The sequence below is a fragment of the Lissotriton vulgaris genome, chromosome 1_2, assembly GCF_964263255.1.
Source record: "Lissotriton vulgaris chromosome 1_2, aLisVul1.2, whole genome shotgun sequence".
NCBI lineage: Eukaryota > Metazoa > Chordata > Amphibia > Caudata > Salamandridae > Lissotriton > Lissotriton vulgaris.
Window position 1 is genome coordinate 464,366 of NC_141686.1, and position 22,748 is coordinate 487,113.

At 46.5% G+C, this 22,748-nt stretch overlaps 1 protein-coding gene across 1 annotated transcript in view; it reads left to right on the forward strand.

The window, feature by feature from the left end:
- The first annotated feature begins 3,376 nt into the window (after window positions 1-3,376).
- The window catches only part of PARVB (parvin beta), a 543,452-nt gene continuing 524,080 nt past the window's right edge, over window positions 3,377-22,748 (forward strand). The window contains exon 1 of the mRNA XM_086952727.1: window positions 3,377-3,668. Within this exon, the coding sequence (XP_086808853.1) occupies window positions 3,557-3,668 (112 nt within the window). The 5' untranslated portion in view covers window positions 3,377-3,556. The remainder of the gene's footprint in view (window positions 3,669-22,748) is intronic.

Genomic DNA, 22,748 nt, shown 5'->3' on the forward strand with positions numbered 1-22,748 from the left:
GTACATCATGGCTAAAAGCCATTGGCAACGCCAATAGGTCCCAAAGGCTGGACCTATTGACTTCTCATCCTCAGTTAGCTTTCATACAATCAATCAGTAAATTTGTAGAGTGCTTCTTGTAACCCATGAAGGTATCCAGGCGCTGGTATACCGTGTGTGGTACTCCTCTATTAAGTACAATGTTTAAAACATACTTTTATTTCAGGTCACCTGCAGAAGAAATTCGTGGTTATCATGAACAATAATGTAAATTGTGGAAAGTCCAATGCATAGATTTTTCTGTTTCAGCGTGACTAGAGGTTCCAGCAGAAGAGACTGCTTATCTGCTCTCGTGCGCTGCTCTGTGAGGGCGCGTGCGAGCCGAGCACCCGACTATCTGCAGATGACAAGGGCGCGCGCATCACATGCTGTCAGTGTGATTCGATTCATGTGCTGAATGAAGCCTTGCCCGCTGTTCTCTTCCGCCTCAGATGATTACATCGGTAACCACGGAAGAAAACTGACGTTTTGAGGCGTGTTGCCATTCATTTTTTGAGATAAAAAACACGAAGTCAGTTTTGCTTGAAGTGTTTTCATGCGGTAATGTGAATGTAAATTTCCCTCAAACATCCAGAGAAAGTAACGAAGGGTCTACTCTAAACTTAGAAAGTTGCCACTTATTCCAATAATAAACCTTCTGCAAAGTGCGCTGTGTTATGGCCACAAGAGAGAGGACGGAAGAGCCACAGCCAATGAGCATTTCTCCCCTGCTGAAAAAAATCAGACATAAAGTTATAACCAGAGTTATACGTCTGTACTCACAGGAGCCTAGACAAGCAAACAGAGGACTATTGTACACCACCCCCAGCATATGATCTGGGTTGGGAGCCCGAGATACAGTAGTAACTCAGCAGAAATCTGCGTCGCTCTCGAAACAATGGGTAACCTAAGGGCTTTAAGTGGGATGAAAAAACTGGGGGGTGTCTCAAAGGGGCGTGGCCAGTGTAATTAGGGGCGTCGCTTTATAACACGCAAAAAATCTGTGTTTAGCATAGTGTGCGCCTGACTTTTATTTTGCTGTTTCCGTCATTGCATCCAAATATGTGATACAAGTAACATCATACTTACAACAAGTACTATTGGCTTTGTCAATGGTTATTAGTTGCAGAAGATAAAATAAGCTGCAACTATGGCTTGTTACATATAACATTGAAAAAGCTTCCAATAAAAGCCCTGGTGACCCTACTACAATGTTGCTGCTCTTTCTGAAAGAGAAGGGAAATCCATAAAGAAAATTACGCTTTAAAGAATTTTCCTTCCCCCACAACGCTCACCTGGCATGACGTCATGCCGTAACTTCTCAGCTAGTGAGAAGTGAGGGCAGCCACATTAATGTGCCTGCTGTCTTGAAACGGGTCTCTACCGGGCTGCTTTGCACCCTGGCACTTTTTTCCGGACTGCAGTGACAGCAAACAGTCACTGCAGTCCGGAAAAAAAACGGACCACCTGTGCCAGGGCTCAAAACAGAGCCCGATAGAGACCCGTTTCGAGGCCCCATTAGAAAACTGCTGGTGCTCCGACCCCTTGAGACCCGGCCCATTTAAAGCCCTGGGTAACCTGTACCGATTTCAGTGGCATCCCCCGTTCACCCCCTTTGACTTCAGTTGGCGTCTCCCACACAACAGCGGTGCGCCCCCTCGGACTTCAATGCCAAGCACCCTCCAGGAAGCAAGCATAGCCCTCGCAGCCAAGGCCAATAGGATGAAACTCCTGGGTCACCCTTTTCACGATGGTACAAGTTCTTGTTCACTGCGCTGATAGAAACTTAATGTAGGTGTTTGTTCCCCTGAAACGGACTTGACAAGGTAAACTGCTGAACCAGACAGCTGCCAGGCAGAATTAAATACCCTTGCCACGCATGAGTAAAATATCCTTATGCTGCTATTTGCATTATTTGGCCTTTGCCTTATGAGGGCAGGGCGGCTCGGTTTTGTCAGCTGGGCAGAAGGCGTCTGCCTGCAACGCTATGTGACTGCACTCAATGCCTGGACCAATTCCCTGAGCAGCTATTGTGCATCTGAAGCAACTCAGGCAGGCAGACACCATGAAGCCCAGCGAAGTGATTACCCATCAATGTGTGCTGAGCCGGGCATTAATTCTGGTCAGTGGGTGGGGCTAATAAAGCTGGTTATCATGTGAAGCTATTAGTGCACACTGACTACCTGGGGTTACTGAAGCACATACTACAAGGGGCCGCTGAGACATATACCGCCTCTGGCAGGCCCGCCTCCACACACACTGTATGAGAATTTGGTGCATACCTTGCCCCTGATGCACGCTACTATCTGGAGGCACTGATACAACACTGTCAAGGAAATGTGATGCTAATGGCTGTCTGGGAGTAATAGGCACATGCTAGTCCTTCTCTCTCTCTATCAAATCTATCTAGATCAGGGGAACCACTTCCCTTCAGGTCACCATGGACGGTTTCCAAATCAGGACTTTTGTTGGGCAGTAGAATGTACTCTGGTGCTTCCACCGACTGATTAGACTGACATATCTGAAAGAAGGAGACGTGTCAGTAAATTCCGGAAGTGAGGTGGTCATATATCTAAGAGGAAGCCTTACAGACAGTGTATAAGTGACCAGTACAAGTGAACATAGGTAACATGTGCACCAGTGTACACTAGTGCACCTGCTTAACGAAACCTCTCTTTAAAACCTCTCTTTACTAATGCCAGGGTTTGGGAGGGCCAGGCATGGGCAGACACACATATTGCTTGTTTTGCACAAGGTATGTTCAGTGCTTCAAATGGGCAGGTGTATCAGGTACTCAGTACCCACACTTCTTTAATTTGGAAGTGAAAATATTGCCACTTCTCAGCACTGCTCTAATGCGTTTAATGAGTACCGGCACTTCTCAGCACCAAACAGGTCCTCTAGGCCCAGGAGAACCTGCACTTCTATATTTACGTTCAGTCACTGAGTGTGTTTGTTTGTTTGCATCCTCGCAGTTACATCCTAGGGTTGCACTGTTGGTCGAGCTCAGTTGAACCAACACAACTGTAAACAGTGATTTGTGGTTTAAAAAGCATAGCTTTGGACTCCAAAGCTGGGTCCCTGTGACTGTCATACTGGTCGTCTGTTAACCCTTTTTGTAAGAGACGGTTTTTATAGGATCAGGATTCTGGCCGAAGCAGCATTTTGTACAGTTCCTCACAGCCATCATGGAGACGCAGAGAAAAGATAAGGGATAGGAAAGACCGGTGGGGGTACCCGTGGGCTCCGGATCTGATGGATTGTATCAGGCCCCAGGGACCGCCAAGTAAGGGTTTTCAGCTGCGCGCGGGGCCGCGGCCTGCCCCCTGGATCCCGTTTCCTGCGCCGCGCGCTCGCCGCGTTCATTGGCGGCTGATAGCGCAGCCTGCGGCTCACCACATCCCCTTCCTGTGGCGGTGGGCGCGAGCCGGCCAGCCGGGGCCTCGGTCACTCTCCTCCCCTCACCCTGACCGCAGCCAGGGGCGCACCGGGCCAGGAGCCACCGCCGAGGCAGCGAGGGTGAATACACGCCGGGAAGATGTCCGTGCGCACCCCCACCGCGGGCCATGCCCTCAAGACAAAGAAGGACGAGTCCTCCTTCCTGGGCAAACTGGGCGGGACCCTGGCGAGGAAGAAGAAGGCGAAGGAGGGTGAGTAACAGCTGAGTGGAGACCGCGCGCTGCCTGCATCAATCTCAGCGGGCGCCGCCGCCCCTGCTGTGTCTCCATCCCACTGCCTACACATTGATCCTACTATCTGTGCAATATATGTTACTACCACATTTTAATGAAAATCATATCCTGGAGGAGTTTCAAAATTCACTTTTTTGTTTTTGATTGAACGGTTCATTTTTGCAGGGCTGAACACGTGCCTTTTCTGTTCGTCTTTATTTTGTCCAGGGATAAAGTGACGGAAACGTCTTGCTTCTAGTGTTTGTGTGCCGAACAATAATAATTCGGGTCTGCACAACGAAGTGCATTGTCATTAAAAACCTACAGTGCAATAATTACTGATTGGGCGTTTATTCCTTTGCCACTAATATGATTGTCAAATGTTGATCCTTTACCAAACGTTCCAAACTAGACACGTTAAATTGAAGATACCATATAGGGCTGTTTCTTGATTATTAATCTCTAATATTGTTAATGAATTATTAAAATATTTTACTATTATCAATATTATTACATACATGCGCTCTATTTCCCAACTATCCGCTTGAGTTCACATTTGGTCAGGTTTATTGGTAGTTAATTTTTGTGCAGTACATTACTTTTCATGACATTTGAGTTTGCTGGCTTCATCTATAGTACGCGTGCAACCCAATCAGACGAGGAGTCCCAACCAAACTTTTTTATGTTTTTGTTTCAGAATATGCTATTGCACATTAGAAGTATTGCATTTCACATTTTTGTTTTTCAACATACTCGTGATTCTGTGATTACAAGCAAGGGTTCTATAGTTCAAAGATATCTCACGAAAATCTGATTCTGATACAGAGGGACATATCATGCGTATTAATTGGTTTTAAGAGCGGGAGTTTCATCCTAAACGGCTTTTATTGCATCTCAACGCCGAATCCATTAAATTTTACATCAGGAGTGGAAGCTCGTGATTTATGGGCCTCCAGTTATTTGTTTTTCCACTGTACTCATGGGTTTTCTTACATGCAATGCTGCATTTCTGTTAGTGGCCCATAAATCAGTGCTGCTTGGGAGGTTTTCTCCAGTCTCTTTGGAAGTGGGTGTTGTTAACACGACAAACAATTGCATACCGTTGATGAGCGCCTGGCTGGCTCGATGCCAGGCGGGGGTATTCAGGAAATGCAGTAGTCGCTATATTTGGATTGTAGCGTCATGCCAAGAACTTTGAGTTGTTTTTGGAGTTTATATGTGAACTGAATTAGAAAGCTGTTTATGTACCCAAACAAACCAGGCTTTAGTGAAAAGTACTCAACAGGTCTTATTTAGATAGAACTTCTCTTTTACTCTGCACAGAAACAGTGCCATGCTTCTGGTTTACCCGATAGTGTTTCGATTATTTCATGTGGCACAAATAAAGGACTACAGCTCCCAGAAGTCATTTATTTTTTATAAAAGGAAACGCTCAACTAGATCACTGCATCCTTGTTGACAGGGAGTGATTAATGTGTCCAGGGATAAAGTGACCGAGTCGTCTTGCTTCTTTGTTGTGCTACGAACAATAATAATTAGGGCCTTCTTATTTTAGGGGTTCATCCTTCTGACTCGGCACATGTCTGTGAGGGGGCTCTTCCCTCTGACACATCTGCTATGTGTTCCGCTCTCAGACCGGTCACATCTCCAAATGGAGTGATCTGCCCCTCCCACCTTTGTTATTGGTTGCTTCCTTTTGACAACCGCAATTCCATCTGTAAGGGTATTATCTTCCACCGAGTCTGACTCAACAAAACCTGCATGCTAAGGAGAGTTATAAGCGACATGTTTACGACCTCTCTGAATGGGCACTCGTGAAATATTGTAATACTACAGCGTCTTCTGAGCAAGTGTGGCCTCTTATCCAGAACATATTATAAAAAAAAAAATACCACCAAGCTGACTATTTTATAGTGCGGTATTCTAAAGATAATTGCAAAAAAGCTTAAAGTTCATATAATCTGATCTCACGAATTTGTGTCTTGTACATCAGTGTGGTCCCTCAGTTTTGTCAGATGTTATAACCTCAAATGTCAGATTTTGATATTAAATGGCTATTTTTAATTTTAAGCAGAATTATTTGGTTCGCTACAACTCTTCATGCTCCGATTGGACAACAGGACAATCTGGCAGTGAACGGTCTGTGTGTGAGCCCGTTTTGTGAACGTCTTTATACAGGGGCGACTTTAGCGCTGGTGACCTCCTCATCTGATTACATCTCTGCCAGACGGCGAAAGTGTCCCTCCTCTCTCCATAGCCCTTCTCTCACATATATTTAATTTTTTTTAAAGCCCTGGTTAAGGCTACACTACTTTATGGCGAGTGAAAACTGCTACTAGACAGAAGTCTGATCTGAACATTAATCCCCAGTTATTTTAACATTTTTTATTGCTGCCTGAAGTTCAAGTTCAAGTTCGAGCATTTATATAGCGCGCTACTCACCCAGGGGGTCTCAAGGCGCTTGGGGAATGGGTGCAGAGAACGGCCCGGGACCAGGGTTTGATTCCCGACGCGGCAGGGTCTTGGACCAGGATCAGCGGACTGATAATTCTCGCATCGGTGCCTACTCCGACCAGGGAGCACACTCGGCAACTCTGGGCATTAGCTTGCCTCATCTCCACAACGGCCCCACACAAACGCCGGGGATGCCTGGTTTCACCTTGGAGACCCCCAGGAGGGACTATCTCACAGGGAAAGCCAGGACGGGTTCCCCAGCGGTCTATAGCGCTACGAGGCCTCCGGGTAGCAGTGCGCTTTACAAGACACAACAATTTACAATTCATTATTTGTCGAATAGCCAGGTTTTTAGTTCTTTTCTGAAGGAGATGTGGTTTTGAGTAAGGCGGAGGTGAGTGGGAAGTGAGTTCCAGGTCTTGGCAGCAAGGAAGGAGAAGGATCTGCCACCCATGGTGGATTTTCGGATGCGCCGGACTGCGGCGAGGGCTTGATTGGACGATCTTAGTTGGCGGGTGGGTTTGTAGAAGGACAGGCGTGTGTTGAGGCATTCGGGTCCTTGATTGTAGAGGGCCTTGTGTGCGTGGGTGAGAAGGCGGAATGTAATTCTTTTGTTGACGGGAAGCCAGTGGAGGTCTTTTAGGTGTCTGGTGATGTGATCTTGGCGAGGGATGTCTAATATGAGTCTCGCTGATGCGTTTTGGATGCGTTGGAGTTTTTTCTGTCATTTTGCTGTGATTCCAGCGTAAAGTGTGTTACCATAATCCAGTCGACTCGTGACCAGTGCGTGGGTGACAGTCTTTCTTGTCTTGAGGGGGATCCAGCGGAAGATCTTTTTGAGAATGCGGAGTGCGTTGAAGCAGGAGGATGAGACTGCGTTGACTTGTCTGGACATCGAGAGAGAGGAGTCTAGGATGAAGCCAAGGTTACGAGCATGGTCTGTGGGTGTGGGTGCTGTGCCCAGAGCGGAAGGCCACCAAGAGTCGTCCCAAGCAGCGGGGGAAGATCCTAGGATGAGCACCTCCGTTTTGTCTGAGTTGAGTTTTAGACGGCTATGTTTCATCCATTCGGCTACTTCTTTCATGCCTTCGTGAAGGTTGGTTTTGGCGGTGTTAGGGTCTTTGGTGAGGGAAAGGATTAACTGGGTGTCGTTGGCGTAAGAGATGATGTTAAGGTTGTGTTGACGCGCGATGGAGGCAAGTGGACTCATGTAAACATTGAAGAGGGTGGGACTGAGTGAAGATCCTTGTGGTACGCCACAGATGACTTCGGTGGCCTCTGAGTTGAATGGGGAAGTCGGACTCTTTGAGTTCTTCCAGCGAGGAATGAGGTGATCCAGTCCAAGGCTTTTCCATGTATGCCGATGTTGCTGAGGCGTTGTATGAGGGTGCTGTGGCAGACTGTGTCGAAAGCGGCGGAGAGGTCAAGTAGAATGAGGGCCACTGTTTCTCCGTTGTCTAGTAGTGTTCGGATGTCGTCACTCGCTGCAATGAGGGCGGTTTCGGTGCTGTGTTTGGCTCGAAACCCGGATTGAGATGGATCGAGGGAGTTGTTGGATTCAAGGAAGGCGGCGAGCTGGCTGTTGACGGCTTTCTCAATGACTTTGGCCGGGAATGGGAGGAGGGATATGGGTCGGTAGTTTTTAAGATCAGAGGGGTCTGCTGTGGGTTTCTTCAGAAGGGCGCTGAGTTCGGCGTGTTTCCAGCTTTCTGGAAAGGTGGAAGAGTTGAACGAGCAGTTGATGACATCACGGAGATGAGGTGCGATGATGGAGTCTGCTTTGTTGAAGATGTGGTGAGGGCAGGGGTCGGTTGGCGAGCCAGAGTGGATTGAGTTAATTAGGCGGGTGGTGTCTTCAGTGGTGATTGGGTTCCAAGCGCTAAGGTGGTTAGATGGTGGAGTAGGATCTGAGGGGGGTGGGGAGGGTTGGTCGCTGGGAGTATTCTCGAAGCTGTTGTGGATGTCGGCAATTTAGTTGTAGAAGAAGGAGGATAACGCATCACAGAGGTCTTGGGAGGGAGTGATGTCGTTAGATGCTGCTGTGGGGTTGGTGAATTCTTTGACGATGTTTAAAAGTTCCTTGCTGTTGTGAGTGTTGTTGTCGAGACGATCCTTGAATGCTGATTTCTTGGCGGATCGAATCAGTTGGTGGTGTTTGCGGGTGGCTGCCTTGAGGGTGGCCATGTTGTCGGTGGTTGGGTTTTTTCTCCATGTTTCTCCAGGGTGCGGCATATCTTCTTGGATGTTTTAAGGTCATCATTAAACCAGGGAGCCTTTTTGCTGGCTGATTTGATCTGGTGCTTTTTCAGGGGTGCTAATTCGTCAGCACTGTGGGTGATCCATTGTTTGAGGTTGGTGGCAGCTTGGTTTGGGTCCGATGAGAGGGCGGGTGGGTTTTGGTTGAGCGATGTGAGGAGTTGGTCGGTGGTGATCTTGTTCCAGTTTCTCCGAGGAATAGGTTAAGGGCGGCTGTGGGTCGGGATGGTTTTGTAGCTGAAGTGAACACAGCTGTGGTCCGTCCAGTGGAGAGCTGTGGTGCGATCGAAGGAGATGTGCTTGCTGGAGGTGAAGATAGAGTCGAGCGTGTGTCCGGTTTCATGGGTGGGGGTGTCGACAAGTTGTTTGAGTCCAAGATTGTCCAGGTTGTCCAGCAGGGTGGTGGTGTTGCTGTCTTGTTTGTTTTCAAGGTGGTAGTTGAGGTCTCCTAAAAGAATGTAGTTCTCGGAGGCGAGGGCATGTGGGCTGACTAAGTCTGTGATGTCATCGCTGAATTGAGTGCGGGTACCTGGAGGTCTGTAGATGAGGGTGCCTCTAAGTGTGGTCCTAGGGTCGGTGTGGATCTGAAAGTGGAGATGTTCCGCTGTTGCGAGATTATCGTCGGAGCTGGTCGTGATTTTGATGGTGTTCCTGTGGATGATGGCGATGCCTCCTGTTTGATTTGTGCGGTCTTTTCGGATGATCTTGTAAGCGTCAGGTATGGCTATTGCGATGTCGGGTGCTGATGATGTGTTCATCCACGTTTCTGTAAGAAAGGCGATGTCCGGTGACGCAGTGTCGAGTAGGTCCCAGATTTCAGTTGCGTGTCTGTGGACCGAGTGGGTGTTAAGCAGGATGCACTTCAGGCGGTTAGAGTCAGAGCTGTGTATGGAGGAAGTGGATTTGGTGAGGGTCCTGAAGCAGTTGAACTTGCAGGAAAGGCAGGCGAATGGGCCGTGGATACGTCCTGGGGTGGCATCGCAGCATTGTGGTGTGCGTCCGGGGTTGAGGGCGAGGAGAGTTGCAGCATCATATGTGATTTTGGAGGGTTGGGAGCGGCGGGGTCCAGGGGGACAGGCGCTGGGTGCGGTCCAGGCGCGGACGGGCGCAGACGGGCTTACCTTCGGCGCGCATGGGGCGCGACCGCTGCGTGGGAAAGCATCTGTCATATATGGATGGTGGAGGGGGCGGGGGCACCGGCAACTCTGCGGCATGTGTTTTTAAATCTTAAGTAATTGCTAATACAGCTCCCATCTCCCCCGGATCCCCCCCACCCCAGTTAGTGCTCCCATCCAAGTCGGCGCCAAGTGTGTTCGCACCAGTCGCACTGCCTCTCTCTCCCTTTGTTATTTTCATGCAAAATAAATTCCATAGTCAAGAAATCAGGATTATTATAAATCCCAATGAGCAGCAAATATCTTAAAAGGAGCGAACAAAATCCCTAGGTAATAAATGTTCCCGAAAGTCTTTTAAATAGCCAGTGCCCTTGGTAGAACAGGAAAGTCATCTAATGCTGGCTCACTCCCAGAATTAATGGATCCTCATACACAAATTCCACATATGAAATTGGCAAAACCACAGTTTCACCATGGTGTAATCCACTGTACAATTTCCTTTTAACAAATCAGAGAAATCCACATAATAACGCTACATGTTAACACTATCCCATTTTCTGCGAAAATATCGAGTGCTTCAGTGTAAGAAAGTGCTGTTTTTGTATGGTCACCCCAACACTTTTTCCTCCACTGCTGATGGTTTTGACTCTGAAAGTGCACTGTAGCCTGTTAACCAAGCTCCAGCTCTAATGCTCTCTCCTTAAAATAAGATGAATGTGAATTGGTGAATCCCAATTGGCATGGATTTTAACCATCTTATAAGTCCCTGTAAGTGGTACCAGTTGTACCTAGAGCATTGGAGTTAAAGGGGTCACTAGGGCCTGTAGCACGGACTGGGCCACCCTGAGTGAGTCTAGCAACGAGATGACAGCAGGCCTGCTACAGCAGACTGCAGGAGCAGTGCAAACTGCTCAAACTCGACTGTACCCTCACCATGTGTGACAAAGTCCATGCACTATTTTTAATATATGTCGGTCACCCCTAAGGTAGGCCTCCTGAGCCCAGGAGGCAGGGTTAATTATATTAAAGGTGTGCACATACAAGTGCAAGCTTATATGACACTATAGTAACCTCAGTGTTCAGGGGCCATAGGATACCATGGACTAGCAGCCGGGAACCCCCAGGTTGGCAGCTCCATTATAGTACCACTAAAAAAGTGTCGTGTTTGTTATCAAACAACTTGTCTCATCAAATCCAACCTTTTTTAAAGACAGATTTAATGTGACATGCACCCAGGTGGTTACCTTAGAGGTTGCCCACCTTGTTGCCCCAGCGTTTACTGTTCTGTGGCTGACAGCCTGAAGCTGCTGCTGCCAAGACAGGAATATGACCCCCTGCCAAAAGGCATGAACTCTCTCAGGAGGCAGAAACAAAGGCCTTCCTGGGCCGGAAGTGCCGCCTCCCTCCATGGCAGGATGGCTATTGGAAATGGCGCAACAAGGCAGTGAGCTTCAAAGCCTTAACTGCCTCTGATATGCATCCAGGGTTCCTCCCAGGGGAGGAAAACGCCGACCCACTGCCCCAGGCACATTGGCAACCAGGGTAGTCGGGCAAAATTAGGTGGTCAGGAGGCGTACACTCCCAGAAGGCTAGCAGCACCCGTAAGGTAGCCAATGGACCAGGTTGCCCACCAGCACCCACCCCAACACATCTAAACCAGAACCTCTGATCTACTTGCTACAAAGGGCAAAGAAGACGAGATTCTGCGACTTCAGAACTTGCACAAATCAAAAGCACTATACCCTTCACCTGTGGCAAATGCACTGCAACTCCTCAACTGCGACTCGTCCTGGACACAGAGAGTGGTTCCAAAGCAAAGATGAACTCCTCTGCAAGCCACAGGCAGCTCCAGAAGTCCCTTGGAATAGAGGCACTTGTCCCCTACAGCCCACAAGTAAAACATGCACCCAAACCAAAGAATCAGTGTCCCTCGGAACTGCAGAGGGATCACCCAAAAATAAATGGCATTGTGGGAAACTTAGTCCTGACCTCCAGCAAGTTTCAGGCAGCTACTGTTTTCCCCCAGACTCCAAGACATCAAAAGAATCCAAGGCTGGGTTTGTTGGTGGCCAGCCACAAACCACAAACTTTACTCAACACTGTGCCTCAAGGGAACTCTGCAACACCTTCAACTCAATGCCCCAGTGGCCCCGTTGTCTAACTTTTGCACCCCATTTCCTCACCAGTGCAGTTCACACAGCAAAACCAGCACTCGCGGCTCCAGCATTCAGCACCACTCTGCACCCAAGCTCTATGAGCCACGTAAAATTCAACTGACTGCCTGAGCCTAGTCCTAGCACCTGCATCCCCTCACCGACCAGTAGTTTCCACCGGACTCGAATTGCAAGTGACCAAGTGTCACTAGTTTTTTTTTTTCCATTGACAACGTTATCGTTTAAAAGAGTTAAATGCATTGATTTTATTTTTCTTTTAAAAATCCAGAACTCCAGTTATACTCTCCAGATTATCTTCATATTGGTGCCTACATTTATATAAAAATCTGCTTATTGTTGTCGGATATCTTTTGAGTTGTCAATTACTTACCGTCCAAGGTGGTACTCTGGAATGCTTAACACATGTTCCTCTAGTAAAGCCTGACTGCCCCATGCCACACTACCACGCTTGAGTTATGGATTTAATCCCTATTAACTAATATAGCCAATTTATGAAAATGTGATGCAATTTCCTCTGGTTGTAGACATGATCCTTGTTCCATCTACAATTCCATTTATATTTTCCTTTTCATTAACCTATTTTCACCTTTACCTTTCTATTTACATCTACTAAGCACTAATCATGCACTCAAATGTCGGCAAAACAAACACAAATTGCACAAGACTTTATAATTATTATAGGGGATAGTAGTGCCTGAAAATAGTTTCTCCCTAAATTACCTAGTCATTTGCCCAACTTACGAAAACTCTTCCTTAACTAACTAAACCATGGACCTGCAGTTTCCCATAAGCCATATTCTTCAAAACATTTAACCATGTGAAAGATTAGTTATCAAAGATTCAATATATCTTCTGTTAGTTGGTTTACACACACCTTAGTTTTTATCACCTTACAGACTGCACACACTTTCACTAAGTATATTGAACGCTAAACAAAACTTTGCATAACCCTAGCTTTATTAGCTATAACTTCTATATCTACTTGCTTTAACAATCCTACTGTATCTATTACAGACCTATCTACAGCTTTAGACAGATGTCTAATTTTCACATCATTCTTTGTTACACCTATAGAAGGAATTATAGCACCTAATATAGGTAAAACTATGGCTTCCTACTCTGGCCAAACTATGTTCATTGTCAAACCATGTTCATTATCCAATTCATTCATAAAATAAACTCTAGGAAACACTAAAGCTAAATAGCATGAACCAACCCTATTTCTTGGCAAATTGAAAATAAGCAGTCTTCCCACACACAAAAATAAATTCCCCTCAAAATAGGTTCCCCACCTTGCAAATAGTTACCACTGATTGATGAGTTCTATTACACACACTTTCTCCTAAAAATTCGAACTTACCTCCCTTTGAAGAACTACACTTTATCATACACAACTCATCTCCTCTCCTTTCCATCCTCAATCTATGATGCAAATGTAGGAAATTGGGTTACTGGCTGAGGGGGGTGAAGCCCTAATCAAGCAGCGATAGCAATTTTTGTCAGGGTGAAACACAAGCAAACCTTCAAATTAACATGTGCTTATCCTTCTAGTAGCTTGTCACACAAGCAGTCAGGCTTTACTTGGATGCAATGTGTACTGTATTTATCCAGCACTTCATAAAGTGGAAATATCGCACCCAGAAAAATGCCACACCAATTTAGAAAAATAGAGTAAAATGTAATAAATGATTTAAGACCAAAAGAGCAAAAATCCAATCATTAGAACCTGAGCTATCCCTTTTAAAAGATCTAAGTGAAAATAGTGTCTAAAAGCAGAAAGCGCCAACTTCGGTAATTTGGTCACACTGTACCGGGACAAGGTCACAAGTCCAGCCTGCCGCAATGGAGCGCGGGCTGAATACAGGGACCCAGTTAGGCCTGCTGGACAAAGTTCTTTAACTCCTGGTTGCAGAGTGCCAGATCCCGCACTGAGAATACATAAGGCAGCGGCACTTCTAATGAACTGAGGGCGTAGATGCCAGGTTCTGTGTTGTACAGCCAGTCTTCCAATGAAGCAGTCAATGGCGCTTGTGATGTGAGGTCCTGCATGTTCGTCGAGGATGCCTTTGCTGGAGGCTTGCGATGAGAAGTCTTATGTAGGAGATGCGTTGCACAGAGGTGGTTCCAAGCAGCTATGATTCAAGGTTCTCCCACTGGGATTTTATATATTTATTTTGGGTGTTTTATAAAGCACGAACATGACCCGAGGGTATCTGAGCACTGTATAAATGGTTGAAAAACATACATGATAACTTAAGGAACTAGACACCTTAACAAACATTAATCAAAACCTGAAGACTCAAGTAGGATATGGTATGTTGTAATTGAGATATTGTTAAATGTCTGTCCTTCATTTATGAAGGCCTGTGCTAGATTCTCCAAGATAGTTTCCTGAGTCTACTCTGAGGTCGATCCTTTCCAGGTACCTGGGGAAACACTGTTTTGGTGGCATTCTACTGGAAAGGATGTGCTTCTGCCCTGTATTGAAATGAATGTCATTGTGACGTCCACTGTGCCCAGGGGCACAAGCTCACTAAGACTTTATGAAAGGAATCTATTCATTAGGATCTCTTTCACCTCTTGTTAAAAAATGTGGGTCGATTGGGTTGGCCGAATCTTGGTTGGTAGGCAGTTCCAGATCCTTGTAGGCGATTCTGAAAAATAGAGTGTATACTTTATTTTCTGAGGGGGTTCTAGCCTGAGTGAGTTTGCGCTTCTGAGGGAGCGGCTGCCTCCTGAAATTTGAAATTTTTCTTCCAGGTACCTGGGTTTGTTAAAATGTAAGGCTTTATGTCTGAGGCAACCAATTTTTAGTGGAGTTCTGGCCTCAAGAGGTAGCCAGTTTGAGAGTCCTAAGACATGGTGTGTTAGTTAGTAATGGTATTTCTGGTTGGCTAGGGCATGCACCTAAGCCAGGCAGAAACCACCACTCTAATCAGGGCACGAGAGTTACACGTTGAAGATAACCCCTGCTCACCCCCTTTGTAGCTTGGCACGAGCAGTCAGGCTTATCCCGGAGGCACACTATAAAAGAGACTGCACACAAGGTTATATATAAAAAAGCCTTTGTATTATCCAAAACACATTAGAATCATAACCACACATATACAATGTGCCAACCGGCACTAGGTAGTATTCACAGGGGATTATATACACATGAGAGGGATAATCGGGCCACTGTCAGAACCTTTAGGAAGCACTAGTAGTAATTGCAAAACACAACCAGTCACTACTGGTACCATACTATACTTAGCATCATCACCTGCAACATAAACACATTATGTCTGCATCACATTAGGCATAAGACACATTATGCATAACCATCATCAGCATAAACACATTATGCCATAGGCATCACAAGCATAAACACATTATACAATAGTGTTGGTGCACAAATCACATTTAACAACAATCAGATTAGGCATAAACACATTACGCAATCCTTGCACCCTACCCATGTCACCAAAATGACCCCAGGCCATTTTTTTTCTTCTTTCTACTGGCTCCATTATGTTTGAAATTGTTTGGTTGCAGTGCTCTGTTAATTTGAGAACATTCTGGGTTACAGTTGGAGGAGTGAGGTTTTCTTTTTGCACAGTGCAGTCAGTGAATCCCTATCCATGTTTTTGATTTCTCTAACCCAGAATTTGTTTGGTATCTTGCCCTTTTGGTGCTATGCAAACAAATGATGGACGGAATGCTGTATAAATCATACATTCATCCACAGTCAAGAGATCTGGGTTAAATCCATCGTTCTTTTGCTCACAATGCCACCCCAGCTTAGATCCAGCCATATGCAAATCAGTCTTGACCCTGTGCGTCATGGGAACAGTCCAGACTGAACTGCCAAGCCCGGTCCTCCCTAGACCGGAAACAAGCATCCTGGGACCGGTTTCTGGGTATTACCCTTAATCAGCCAGGCTAGCTTGAATCCAGTGGCACAGTGAGCAAGGGACCCACATCTGGGCATACCCATCTCAATTAGGGTGAAAAGTGCTACGGATTCTGTCCATCAATTGTTCTTTTTGCATTTGTCACCCCATGTGGGACGGGTATGCCCAGATATGGGTTCCGTGCTTTCTATGCCACTGGAGTCAAGCTATCCTGGCTGATGAGGGCTGAAAGCCCGAAACCGGTCCTAGGATGCTTGTTTCCAGTCCAGGGAGGACCTGGCCTGGCAGTTCAGGCTGGATTGTTCCATTGGGCGCAGGATCAAGACTGATTTGCATATGGCTGGGTCCAAACTGGAATGGCATGGTGAGCAAAAAAACGATGGATTCAGGCCCAGATCTCTGTACTGAGGTAAATGTATGACATTGTTCTGCATTCTGTCCATCAATTGTTCTTTTTGCATCTTGCCCTTTTGGTTCTTTAACAGTGCATATTTAGGTGGAATAAGATTGGGTGGTGGTAAGACCAGTCTTTGGGTGTTATTGATATGATTGACTGTGCTCCTTCTCTGGATATGATTAGGTTGAGCGTTGATTCTTTGTTATGAGTTGGGCTTGTGTTTGATTGGGTCAGGTTATGGTCAGAGAGGAATAGTTTTAGAGTAGAGAGCTGCGTATCGTTCTTGTAGTTCCAGTGAAGATTGAAATCTCTGAGAAAAAGTGTGTTAGGGTGTAGCATGGAGTATTGTAATAGTTTCCATTATATTTTCCATGAACATTTGGTTGAATGAATGAAGGATTGAGCACATTTATAGAGTGCACAGTTACTCCGCAAAAGTGTCACAGCGCTAATAGTCTCCATCTATCTTGTCAAAAATACCCCTAGCTGCGGAATAACCGGATTTTAAGCAGTTTAAGACAGCAAGGTCAGTTACAGATCTGAGGGTCGCCGGGAGCAGGTTCCAAGCCTGGGCCCCCAAGAACCTAAAGGAACTACCTCCAGACCGTGCTCAGCTTATTCTAGGAACGGAGGCCAGGCCCAAAGAGGATGACCTCCCAGTTCTGGCAGGCATGTACTGCTTACTCTCTGAGATAGCTAGCGTCCCTACCACGAAGAGCTTTGAAAACAACACCATACCCTTAAATCAAATCCTCTTTTTCACAGGTAGCCAGTGTAATGGTTTCAGGTGCGGGGAAATATGCGCCCTGGGCTTAAGCATATGTACCATTCTTGCAGCTTCATTTTGGACCACCTGCAAGCGGTTGAATCCTACTGTTGTGGGTGTATTAGTCCCAGGCACTCACATGGAATACACCACTAAGTATCTATTGCCTTAATTAAGGCGGTGCTCTCGGGAAGGGGAGACACACCCTGCTTCCCTCGATTACCAATCAAAAGATTGGAACAAAACAATTCACCAAATTCAAGGCACACACCAATACAATCAAAACTGTAATTTGTAAGTATTGTTTTAGACACAAAATAATGTTGGTATTCTTGTTCTTCTGTATGTTCTTTTATTTATTTTTAGCCATACGTCAACCAGTTTTGCTGCAGTGGGAATATTACCCTTACGACTTCCTCAGAGCTGCTGAAATCGAGTTGATTTGAAAAGCCGTTGAGAAGACACTGAGGGAGGCCTAGGTACAACACATTAGCATAGTCCAGTCTGGAAGTAACCAATACCTTGACCACGGTTTTCCTCCTGGATGGTGGTAAATGAGGTGTATTTTGGCTAGTGACTTCTTTGCTGTGGAGATTTCTGCACAGCAAAGGATGTGAGACTCTCTACTGAGAAAGTCTTGACTCTTAGGGAATTCTAACGAACAATGAAAATTGTTCCTATCTCTAGTGTAGGAAAGTTTTCATTCTATTAAGGGCACGGAGGCGAGGATTATGCTTCAACTCTGTTCGCTTTATTAAACAGCAGCCTTTTTTTAAAACACATTTTCATTTAAACTTCATCTTAAAGCAAAGAACTAACAGTCCTAATAGTCCTGGGGAATGAAAGAGGAAAAAAAACAGCCAATGAGCATCCAACAGTAGTTGGAACCACATATCTGTTATAGTCCTCTCTCCGCTTTGATTCCCCCTCTTTCTTCGTACGAGTCATGCCACAGTCACTTTTGGTTTTGTCTGATTTAGAGCCATCCGAACCTGAGATCAAAGAGACTTATCAGGGAAATTAATTGTCCTAACATCTCAAACAGACCACAACTTGCAGGATAACTTCATTATGACTTTGCCAGATTAGACAGACCAAAAATCCTTTTAAAAGTATTACACACCACTTAGGGTTGGTCTTTCATTCGTAGAGAAAAATAACTTCTCGCCGGGTGGGATAATCCTCACCTCCGTGTCCTTAATAGAAATGAAATTTCCTACACAAGAATTAGGAACAATTTTCATTCTATGTCTGGGACGAAGGTGAGGATTATGCTGGTTCAAAGGTTGCTAACCACCACATGAGCGATATCCAGCACCGGCTTGAAGTAAAATCTCTTAAAAGTGAAGTCCGCCGACCAATCAGCGGCATTCATAATATCCTCCAACCTTGCCCCCAGGGAGAAAGCCTTAGATACCATTGCTCCCCTGGTAGAATGATTAAACAACAGGGGGTGGTGATGGACAGAGTTTCTGAATTAAGCAGAATACTCTCACCCAGTCAAGAGATCAGGGCTTAATCCAACACCGTTTTTTAGCTCACTGCACCATCCCAGCTCCGAACCCGGCTATATGCAAATTAGTCTGTCCCTGGCCCAGTGTATCATAGGAACAGGGCAAACCAAACTACCAAGCCAATTCTTTCACTGGGAAGGAAACAAGCTACCGGGGACCGGTTTCTGGCATTTCAGCCGTCTTCGGCCCGGCTTGCTTGAATCCTGATGGTGCAATGAGCTAGGGACTCACTTCTGAGTATACCCTTCCACGCTTATGGTGGACAAAATAATTAAACAACAGGGGGTGGTGATGGACAGAGTTTCTGAATTAAGCAGAATACTCTCACCCAGTCAAGAGATCAGGGCTTAATCCAACACCGTTTTTTAGCTCACTGCACCATCCCAGCTCAGAACCTGGCTATATGCAAATTAGTCTGTCCCTGGCCCAGTGTATCATGTGAACAGGGCAAACCAAACTACCAAGCCAATTCTTTCACTGGGAAGGAAACAAGCTACCGGGGACCGGTTTCTGGCATTTCAGCCGTCTTCGGCCCGGCTTGCTTGAATCCTGATGGTGCAATGAGCTAGGGACTCACGTCTGAGTATACCCTTCCACACTTATGGTGGACAAAATAATTAAACAACAGGGGGTGGTGATGGACAGAGTTTCTGAATTAAGCAGAATACGGTTTCGAGGTGTTACCTCGGAACCGGTCCGGTCCTCGGATGCTTGATTCCGTTCTGGGAAGGACATGGCTTTTGTAGTTCAGACTGTCCCATGGGACACTGGGTCAGAGCTGATTTGCATATCACCATTATCTAACCCAGGGTGGTGTGGAGTGCAAAAAAACGATGGAATTGGGCCCAGATCTTTGGACTGGGGTGAATGTGTGACATTGATCCACATTCTGTCCATCACCTGTTTTGTTTGCAATTGCCGCCATAAGTGCGCTGGGGATGCCCAGACGTGGGTCCCAGGCTCTCCACACCACTGGAGTCAAGCTAGCCGGGCTGATGAGGTGTTACCTCGAAACCGGTCCGGTCCTCGGATGCTTGATTCCGTTCTGGGAAGGACATGGCTTTTGTAGTTCAGACTGGACTGTTCCCATGGGACACAGGGTCAGAGCTGATTTGCATATCGCCATTGTCTAACCCAGGGTGGTGTGGAGTGCAAAAAAACGATGGATTTGGGCCCAGATCTTTGGACTGGGGTGAATGTGTGACATTGATCCACATTCAGTCCATCACCTGTTTTGTTTGCAATTGCCGCAATAAGTGCGCCGGGGTGCCCAGACGTGGGTCCCAGGCACTCCACACCACTGGAGTCAAGCTAGCCGGGCTGATGAGAGGTGTTACCTCGAAACCGGTCCGGTCCTGGGATGCTTGATTCCGTTCTGGGAAGGACATGGCTTTTGTAGTTCAGACTGGACTGTTCCCATGGGACACAGGGTCAGAGCTGATTTGCATATCGCCATTGTCTAACCCAGGGTGGTGTGGAGTGCAAAAAAACGATGAATTGGAGCCCAGATCTTTGGACTGGGGTGAATGTGTGACATTGATCCACATTCTGTCCATCACCTGTTTTGTTTGCAATTGCCGCCATAAGTGCGCTGGGGATGCCCAGACGTGGGTCCCAGGCACTCCACACCACTGGAGTCAAGCTAGCCGGGCTGATGAGAGGTGTTACCTCGAAACCGGTCCGGTCCTCGGATGCTTGATTCCGTTCTGGGAAGGACATGGCTTTTGTAGTTCAGACTTGACTGTTCCCATGGGACACAGGGTCAGAGCTGATTTGCATATCGCCATTGTCTAACCCAGGGTGGTGTGGAGTGCAAAAAAACGATGGAATTGGGCCCAGATCTTTGGACTGGGGTGAATGTGTGACATTGATCCACATTCTGTCCATCCCCTGTTTTGTTTGCAATTGCCGCCATAAGTGCGCTGGGGATGCCCAGACGTGGGTCCCAGGCACTCCACACCACTGGAGTCAAGCTAGCCGGGCTGATGAGAGGTGTTACCTCGAAACCGGTCCGGTCCTCGGATGCTTGATTCCGTTCTGGGAAGGACATGGCTTTTGTAGTTCAGACTGGACTGTTCCCATGGGACACAGGGTCAGAGCTGATTTGCATATCGCCATTGTCTAACCCAGGGTGGTGTGGAGTGCAAAAAAACGATGGAATTGGGCCCAGATCTTTGGACTGGGTGAATGTGTGACATTGATCCACATTCTGTCCATCACCTGTTTTGTTTGCCCCTGGTATTATGGGCTCCGAACATTGTCAGGTCAATGCCTGCCTACTGCATGACCCTTCTAACCTATTTTGCAATCGTGGTGAGGAAACTGTGTTTTTATAAATGCAATGAGTAATTGTCTTTCGCCCGGGGGGTTGAGGGCGGAACTCCTCAGCTCGTATTTTTTAAAACACTGGACTACGCAGAACTTTGGCGAGTCAGGGAAGGCTGGGTATTCTACAGCCCTCATATTAGAGTTTGTTCTTCTAGACACTGTGAAAGACAACCCAGAGGGGGAAAATATTCTGCCCATTATATCCAGGCTTCTGCAAGAGATTAAACACAGCAGCATTGCCAATTTGGCAGACAGTTCTTTGCGCAACAGGAATCTGTTTGGGACGTTAACAGGGTTCTCAACCTGTGTCTCTTGGCCATCAAAGCGCTGAATATCTTAGCGATGGCAGTAATGACAGCCTAATTCCACGAAGGAGCCTATATATAAGGACGTGCTCTCCCACTGGAACCCCGTCAACTGGGCTGTGTCCGGCGGATATTGCAGAATGGAAGGTGTTTATGGATCGATAGGCCAAGCCATCTGTTGCCAATTCCGCCAAGAAATTCACTATCTGTACTACCTCAGCGACCAAGGGATCAAAACCCCATCTCAAACACCAACGTGACCGTCGGGTCAGAACTGATCTGTACCTTTTGACCGTACTGTCCTCCCAAGCTTTGTCCAGGAGTTCTCCTAAGCCTGGTGCAAAAGTCCTGAGACCGACCATCGTCCCCCTGTAATCGCCCAAGCCATCAGAGTTAGGGCGCCCTCTAGGACAAACTGGAGGGGATCCATGTCCGGATTGAGAAGCAGGTGAGGAAGTCGGGGAGTTGGATTGGTGAATCCCACGAAAGTTCCAGTAGAATCAGAAACCACACTTGAGATCACCAAATCTGGGTGATCAAACCCACTTCTGCTCATTGGCGTCTGATCTGTACCGAGACTCGGGTGATCATTGCGAAGGGAGAAAGGTATCCGTTGTGGCCGCCAGCGGATCCAGTCTCCAGGTGAAGAACTGGGGAAGCTGGTGGTCCAAGCGTGACGCAAACAGATCCTCTAAGAATGGACCCCATCTGCTCTGTATGAAGTACATAGAACAAAATTGTGTATTGCGGGTCTTATGCGATTCAGATTATGATGACAATATCGTAATAAGCAGGTGCTGGAAAGTGGATTATTAATAGAGGTAAGTATGCATCTACCAATGAAAATAATACCAATAACACGAAATAGGGCTCAGAATAAGTCTTAGAAAATTATTCCCTTGGTCTAACCTTGGTAGCTTGGCTGTGCGCAGGCAGGCTTAATTTCAAAGACTGGTATACAAAGCATTTAAAAACACCAATTCAGTAAATAATTAAGACCGAATACACAATAAAAATCTAACACCAATTTATAAAAATAGTAATGAGATTTATCTTTAAATTGACACCAAAACGAAAAAAATCCAATGTAGGCAACCGGAGATATGATTTAAAAAAAGATTTAGCATTATATAGCACATAGAAACTTATAGCGCCTATTGGGACATCTGGTCGCTCTAGATTGGGACAAAGTCAAAGTTTCAGGCTGACCAAGATGGAGCCCTGCGCAGCTACCCCTTGTGGTAGGTTTCAGTTAAAGTTTTTACCTTCTGACTTAAAAACTTTCCTGGAGCTTTTCTACCCGGGGTCTTTCTTAGCTCTCAGCCAGTCCAGATTTGGTGCCGGTTTGACGGCTTGCCTTGTGACGAGCTCCCGGCTAAACTTATGGAAGTCAGACCTCCGGTTCTTTCCAGCTGGACAAACCAGAGATCCAGGCCGGCTCGCGTTTGAAGGTGGGCAGCTTGACACTTGTGGTTGGTCCCAGCTTGTTTCTGTATTCTGACTTAGAAACTTTTAAGGAATTTTTCTGTTGATGGTCCAGGTGAGCTCTGTTAACCTGTAGCTTTCAGGTGGTCCACTGTTTAGTCCTTTTGAAGCAGGTTTGATCAACAGGGCTGTAGTTCCAGATTGTGCAGAAGGCACAGTCAGTCAGAGTTCAGGGTCTGGTTGGTGTAAATCAAACTTCCAGCATGGACCCTTCTTCTACCCGGGGTCTTTTTTAGCTCTTCTGTAGTTTCAAGCAGTAGATCTGAGAGGCACTGCCGCTCTCAGATACTTAATCCGTGTTCTCTGGGGTCACACAGGAGTGCACTACTGTCCAATGAGGTGCAAAACGACACCTCAGAGCATGACTATTTC